This window comes from Rhododendron vialii, chromosome 10a (assembly GCF_030253575.1).
Source record: "Rhododendron vialii isolate Sample 1 chromosome 10a, ASM3025357v1".
In the NCBI taxonomy this organism is placed as follows: Eukaryota; Viridiplantae; Streptophyta; class Magnoliopsida; order Ericales; family Ericaceae; genus Rhododendron; species Rhododendron vialii.
This window is the reverse complement of record NC_080566.1, coordinates 29663635-29671447: the sequence shown is the minus strand read 5'-3', so window position 1 is coordinate 29671447 and position 7813 is coordinate 29663635. Positions and strand designations below refer to the sequence as shown.

At 37.6% G+C, this 7813-nt stretch overlaps 1 protein-coding gene and 1 long non-coding RNA gene across 2 annotated transcripts; both read left to right on the top strand.

The window, feature by feature from the left end:
• Positions 1–771: 771 nt before the first annotated feature.
• LOC131303101 (uncharacterized) lies at positions 772–5596 on the top strand. The gene is made up of 2 exons (XM_058329893.1): positions 772–883; positions 5016–5596. The coding sequence occupies exons 1-2, from the start codon at positions 772–774 to the stop codon at positions 5594–5596; spliced, it is 693 nt and encodes a 230-aa protein (XP_058185876.1).
• A 96-nt stretch (positions 5597–5692) lies between these two features.
• LOC131303465 (uncharacterized) lies at positions 5693–6199 on the top strand. The gene is made up of 2 exons (XR_009192066.1): positions 5693–5828; positions 5936–6199. It is a non-coding gene; the product is annotated as an uncharacterized LOC131303465 (long non-coding RNA).
• Positions 6200–7813: the final 1614 nt, after the last annotated feature.

The following is a 7813-nucleotide window of genomic DNA, read 5'->3' as shown; positions in this document are numbered from 1 at the left end:
TTTCCCCAAAAAACCACAACACCCCACAAACCTAAACCCACAAACCAAACCACAGAAATTAAAATTTTAAACAGAGAGACGTCATCTTCAGAATCCTCATCATAGTCCAAACCTGCGCCTTCCGCCAAATCATCAAGGGCCTTGATCCTATCCGCTTCTTCATCCTCCTCCATTTGAACAAATTTCTTTAGATTAAAGCTTCTCCCACCTCTAAAATCAATACTCAAAGTTGCTCCAACATCCAACATCTTGGATTAAAATTGCTTGTGGCTCGGTGGCAACAGCTTGTCTCCTCTCTTTTTTACCTAGAGGTCCTGAGATCAAACCTCGTTGCCATCGTTTAGGAACCATTTCTTTTGCAGTTCTCCAATAACTCTACACCAAAAAAGAGAAAGGCCCAGGGACCGAACACGCAACCACCAGAATAAGGGGCAAAGAACTTACCATCGTGCCAAGCTAGCACATCTGTCATATATTTGACATTAACACTATTTAATATATTTCAATATTTTGGGGCCCCAGAAAACTGTTGGCCCAAAGCGACTGCTTTGTCGGCTTATACCCGGGGCCAGCCCTGTGTGTGACTGCACCCATTGTGTTTTTACGTACACTATTTGAACGATACTTGGTCATGGTTGAGCCAAAAGAATCTGTTACAAGGTGTATATTATACTCCGTAAGTCCTCAGCTTCTTGTTTTTTCAGTGACAGATTAGTTCCAGGGTTGACATAGGAATGACTAATTATCGTTTAAATTGATGCTCTTTTCCTCATGGACGGGCAAGGGAACACAAATAGTGACCATGTTAATGAAATCAACAGAGATGGTTTTACCTACTTCAAGAAGCAGATAGTCATCTTATGGACTTCTAAATCAAAGGCCGGTAACCCTCGTAACATAGAAACCAAGAAACCTTGACGACTTAAGACACGTAACTAACTAGTAAATAAAAGAATAATGTTTCTTCCATACAACGGGATAAAAATTTGGACAAGCGTGGACATTTAGACCTTGTTTAGATGGGGGATTGGAGGCTGGGCTTTCAAGCCTAGCTTCCAAATGAGGTCTCAAAAATACTGTTATGTGGGTCTTACATAATACTAAAATATTGTCTCAAAATCCAAATGGACATGAAGAAGAAAAAAGCTTTGTACGTGGGTCCTACATATAATACTAAAATAATGAGTTTTGAGTCATGTTATGTGAGTCCTACATAATACTAAAATATTGTCTCACAATTCAAATGGACTTGAAGAAGAGAAGAGTTTTGTACGTGGGTCCTACATATAATACTAAAATAATGGGTTTTGAGTCTTTCGGGGAAACTAAACATAATTAGGCTCCAAAACCAGGTCTTGAAGACCTCAAATGAATGAAGGAAGCCATTTTATCTGTTGTGCACAAACATTGTACCGTCCATGTTTGTGAAAAAAGATACTTACCCATTCATAACTTACTCATAGTATCCAACTCCAATGCTAGTTGAAGAGACCGAACAAGAGTTGCCAAGCAGAGAGAAATGAACCTCCCCTTCCAGCACGCAACTTGGTCGCTCCTACGTCAATAGTTCAATTCCATCACGGCTCGGTAACATATTGTTTCCCACTTTTCCGCCGGGTAGGCGTGAGCGGAAAATCCAATGTCGGATGCGGTGTGAGTGCGGGCGTGCCAGGACTTGTCGTCGTCCAACGTATGGAAGGCGTGAGTGCGCCTCGATCTGACTTCGTATGTAATGCGACTGCTTGTGATCACCCAAAGGGTGAGGCCACAAAGAGGTTCGTGGTTTTGCCACAATGATAGTGGACTTATAATTTCCCAACCGTGTGAGAAAAAGTAGAGAACATCGTAGAATAACTTTATTATATCGTAATAATAAAGTTGGGGATACAAGAGAGATAGAAATGGGAGAGAAATGAGATAATTGCTTCGCTGGGAAGGCTTTGGTTTAAACGTTGAGCTTGATTGGTGTGTGGACCCGTTTTCCTTCTTGAATTCTAGTATTTATAGGCCAAGAGTCTTCGATTTTTGCATGCAGATGGAATTCCCGCCTTCTCTTGGTGATGCCAAGTGTCCCATGTAACTTCTTCATCCACGCACATCATGGGCTAATGGGTGGTTATTAGAATTACCCACATGTTTTTCCTTAATCGTGAGCAACTTGGAGGAAATAATAGAAAACAGTGGGCTTTCCCTCCACTCCCTATTTCCATGGCACTTGGTAGATCATGGGCAGTTGAGAAAACTTCCAAAGCAACATCAAGACGCCAAGTGTCTGCATTACCCATTTCCTATACTTAACTGCTTCCCACAAATTAATCTGGGCGTGCTCCATTTTTATAGAAATCTGACTTCCATGTGCTTTTGGCTTTAATAATAATCCAAGTAAGAAAATTATTCGGTGCATTTTTCTTCTTTTGGACTTTAATTAATTGGGCCTTGCTCCAAATCACAAAATTAATATGGCCCATTAATTTTAAGTCCAAAAAACTCATAAATGTTGGCCCAATTTAATCAAATTTCAATTAAATGGTCCTCCAGCGCTAGCCCAAGATTTGGTGCCAAAAACGGGTGTAAACACATATCTTTTTCTCCTGTTAGACTATTGGCGAAATGGTTTAGAATGAATCATATTATTTGACTCCAACATAATATTACTTCCAGATTGGTACGATTGCACCGAAAGCCTTTCTGGAAGAGCAAACAAAATGTGAACGAGATTGAGGTGGATATCTTCTTCCTGAGACGTACTTACTACTTGAGATTTTTTTGCTTTGACGCGAACGGAAAAACCTTGTGTCAAAGATGTTATAATATACAATGAGAGAATAAGTAATACTCCTATAACTTAAAACTACTACTGACTCGTATTTTTTTAAGCTAGTCAACTAGAGCTTTATTTTTCTTGAATCTTTTGGGTGTTGGGGCACCCACATCTCACTTCCTAAACCTCATCTAAATTAAATTGAGGAGGAAAATCTTGAAATTGCCAATTTATCAACCTCCCTCAAAACACTTTTAACATTTATCTTTACTACATTCCAAAAAATAAGGAGGCGCTATTCGCTCCATGGAACACATGTTAGTTTTTTCCCATTAGTGTGGCCCACTAGCCTTCACGTTTTGTGCATGTGGGACTCCACTATCAGATAAGCCAATGAAGTGATATGGTTCATTACGATAACTAATTAGAATTATAGATTAAGGAAAACTCATGATAATAAAAGAGACCTTGATGGACTATGTGTCTTTTAATAATTATCTCTAAGGCCCTCTTCTCTCCTCTATAAAAAGTAGAATACTCACCCCTTATTCATACGGTTTTCCATCAATTAAAGTACTGGGGTATTTTAGAAAAGTAGAGATAGAGAGAAGAAGGTGAGCCAAGAATTAAGGTGTTTCTAATTAAGGGGTTTGTTCTCTCTAATCACGATGGCCAACAAAGGTACGCTATTTATTGTTCTTGAGATGTGTTGAATTCAAGATCCTGTTATATCTGTTTTCCGCATAATAGTTTAATACAGATATATAGATTTACAGTTGGTATCAGAGCGTTAGGTTTTCTGAATCAATACATCTTGGAATAAAGTCATCTTCAACATATTGTTGTTATAACGTGAATTACTGTTATTCTCGCATATCGATTTGCCTTGCAGTAAATCGAGTATATAAATATTGTTAATTAATGGAATACTTTATGCCGTTGCGTTATTCTTCATTCGAATAGAAAAAGATGAGTTTCATAGCATTCAATTGCTTTTAAATTGCCGTCACACGGGCTAGCAATTGAATATAGCAAATCCATTTACTTGTTTTGTTGATTGTTGTTACTTCGAGCAGTATTGAACATGATCTCGATCTCGCATTGTTTATTGTTATTCAAAGTTCACAAGTAAAGGTTTAATCTTGATCTGTAACCTTGATAGTGTTACTGCCATGGATTGATAATGGTAGTCTATATTGATCTTAGTTCTTTATTTTAATTTGTACGTACACATTCTATTGGGGTTAATTACTGGTTGCATGATGATTTTTTTGAGTAAACCGGTTTATGCTAAATTTATTGAATCTTTGCCGATTAAATTACCGTTTTTTGATCATGATTATAGGACTGAAAAAAATCACATTACCGCATCTTTTATGTATTCATGATTTTATTTTATGTGGTCAGTAATAGAGGGAAATATCATGATCACATGCTTAGAAAGCATTAATCTATTTTTGCAGATAATGTTTTCTGCAATAATGAATGATTATTTTGAAGCATTTAATTGGGAAAGTTTTTCTATTACTATGTTATTGTATATGTGAGAGTTATGGTTATATTGAATGTCATTGAACGGATAATCAATCACATAAAAGAATACTTAATTGCATATTTTATTTTTCGGTAGTAGTGATTGAATAAAAGAATGACATCCTTATAACTCGAATAAAAGAATAGAGTATATCATTGGTTAGTTTAATAGTCATAGGAATTACTAATTTGGTAGTCACCAAAGTGGCCTAGGTTAGTGAAACTTATGAATATTGAACTACATTGAAGTTTTGTTAAAAGGGTAACAATTAAGTCAATGATATTCTCGATTGCAGTCATAATTATAAGAATGGGACTAGGCCCAAAGGAGAGTCACATTCAAGTAATTATGAATTGAGTAGGGTGAGTAATTTATGCAACTTAGCGGGTTAGAATTGGATATCCAAAGATAACATGACTAACTTGATAAGCTGTATAAATTATTTAGACTTACTTAGGTGATTATGTTGCACCTAATTAATGAGTGAACAATAGGTATGCTTAGGTTTCGCCCAAAGGAGGACTTAGGTGATGTCAATAGTTCATCATTATAAATTATTTAGACCTACTTAGGTGATTATGTTGCACCTAATTAATGAGTGAACAATAGGTATTCTTAGGTTTCGCCCAAAGGAGGACCTAGGTGATGTCAATAGCTCATCATTATAAATGTTTACAATTCTCAAAGTTTCTTATTAAGTATTGTCCTATTTTATTTCAGTTACAGTTCCTGTTTCACTGCACTCTCATGCATCCAATGTTCCAACCCTCACTGGACCAAATTTTTCGGAATGGTCTGAGCATATTCAGTTCACACTGGGTGTATTGGACCTTGATATGGCTTTACTTATTGAAAAACCTGCGGAAATTACTGATGAAAGTTTCGAGGATCAAGTGTTCAATTTCAATTCATGGGAAAGGTCGAACAGGCTCAGTTTAATGTTCATGAAGATGACCATTGCGAATAACATCAAAACCTCCCTACCACAGAATACTAATGCACTAGAATACTTAAAAGGTGTGGAAGACCGCTTTAAATCTGCTGATAAGTCACTCGCTGGCACAATTATGGCTGAATTAACCACCATGAAATGTGATGGTAGTCGTGGAGTTCAAGAGCACATCTTGAACATGTCTGACAAAGCTGCAAAGCTTGCAACCTTGGGAATGAAAGTGAATGAGTCCTTCCTTGTTCAGTTTATACTCAACTCACTTCCAGCACAGTTTGGCCCATTCAAAATTCACTATAACACCAATAAAGACAAGTGGAGTTTGAATGAACTAACTAACATGTGTGTTTAGGAGGAAGTGAGATTGAGAGGGGAAGGGCGTCACACTGCATTAGCAGTGACTCAAGTTGCTATGAAGAAAAAGGGTAAAACAAAGAAGTATCCACCAAAGAAAGCCAATGGACCTGGGGAAAGTAGCCAGGCTCATGGAAATAATGGTTTCACAGTCAAGTGTCACTTTTGTGGCAAGAAGGGACATGTGAAGAAGGACTGTAACAAGCGTAAGGCTTGGTTCGAAAAGAAGGGTAATGATCTTTCTTTTGTATGTTACAAATCAAATCTTGCTGAAGTTCCTTCTAATACTTGGTGGATTGATTCTGGTGCTACGACTCACATTATGAATTCCTTGCAGGGATACCTTTCAACCCGGAAACCGAAGGAAAGTGAAAGATTTGTCTTTATGGGGAACCGTCTCAAGGTTGAAGTGGTAGCTGTTGGTACCTATCGCTTGGTTTTAGAGACGGGTCATCAGATAGATCTTGAAGACACATTTTATGTTCCCTCTATTTCTAGGAATTTGGTTTCTTTATCTAGATTAGTTTGTTCTGGATATTCAGTTTCATTTGGTTGTCGAAAACTCAAATTGATGTTTAATTCAATAATGGTTGGTTCTGGTGATTTATATGATGGTTTATATAAAATTGCCTTGAATCATGAGTTTGCACAATCATTAGTGACCCTGCATTCGGAAGTTGGTTTAAAACGTGGTCGAATTGATGAAAAATCATTTACCCCGTGGCATAGACGATTGTGGCATATCTCCAAGGATAGAATTGATAGATTGGTGAAGAATGAGATTTTAGAAGACCTAAATTTCACTGATTTTGAAATTTGTGTGGATTGCATTAAGGGAAAGCAAACCAAACACACAAAGAAAGGTGCCACTAGAAGCAATGCACTTCTTGAGATAATCCATACTGATATTTGCGAAAGTCCTATTCCATGTTTTACTGGACAAAAATACTTTATCACCTTTATAGATGACTTCTCACGTTATGGTTACGTATATCTAATTCATGAAAAGTCTCAAGCCATTGACATCCTTGAGGTGTACATTACTGAGGTCGAGAGACAATTAGATAGAAAGGTCAAAATAGTGAGGCCAGATAGAGGTGGTGAGTTTTATGAAAAATATGATGAGCCAGGCCAAAATCCTGGTCCATTTGCCAAACTATTAGAAAAGTGAGGCATTCGTGCTCAATACACAATGCCTGGTACGCCACAGCAGAACGGTGTTGTTGAGAGGCGTAATCGTACACTTATGGATATGGTTAGAAGTATGATGAGTTCTTCAAATGTACCTGTTTCCTTGTGAAGTGAAGCATTAAAGACCGCTATGTATCTCTTAAATAGGGTTCCTAGTAAGGCAGTTCCAACTACTCCTTTTGAGTTGTGGACTGGTAGAAAACCCAGTTTAAAACATTTACATATTTGGGGTTGTCCAGCGGAAGCTAGAATATATAATCCACAAGAGAAAAAGTTAGATTCTCGAACAGTTTCTGGATATTTTATTAGTTATCCAGAAAAGTCTAAGGGATACAAATTTTACTGTCCTAACCATAGTACGAGAATACTTGAAACCAGAAATGCGAAATTCCTAGAGAATGGCGAAAATAGTGGGAGTGAGAAATCAAGAAAGGTTAATTTCGATGAAGAAAGAGTTGATATCCCAACAATTCTTCCTCGTCGAGAAGTTGTTATTCCTCAACCAGTTGAGGAGAATGAACAACATGTAGGTAATAATTCTCCACTTCATGAGAATACTGCCATTGAAAGTATTGTAGAACCACCACAACCGGCAGTTCTGAGAAGATCTCAGAGGGAAAGAAAGTCTGCCATTTCAGATGATTATGTGGTATATCTACAAGAATCGGATTTCGACATTGGGATTAAGAAAGACCCGGTTTCGTTTTCACAAGCCATGAATAGTGATGATTCTAATAAATGGTTTGACGCTATGAATGATGAGTTGAAATCAATGGACCAAAATAAAGTTTGGGATCTCGTTGAATTGCCTACTAACTGTAAGAAAGTCGGCTGTAAGTGGATCTTTAAGACTAAGCGCGATGCAAAAGGCAATATCGAACGATTTAAGGCCAGACTTGTGGCCAAGGGTTTCACTCAGAAAGAAGACGTTGACTATAAGGAGACCTTCTCTCCTGTGTCAAAGAAGGACTCACTTAGAATCATCTTGGCCCTAGTAGCTCATTATGACTTGGAGCTGCATCAG

Coding starts and splice junctions, on each gene's coding strand:
- LOC131303101 (XM_058329893.1), top strand. CDS start 772: ATGGACGGGCAAGGGAACACAAATAGTGACCATGTTAATGAAATCAAC. Junction 884..5,015: donor GACTTCTAAATCAAAGGCCG/GTAACCCTCGTA, acceptor ATTTTATTTCAG/TTACAGTTCCTGTTTCACTG.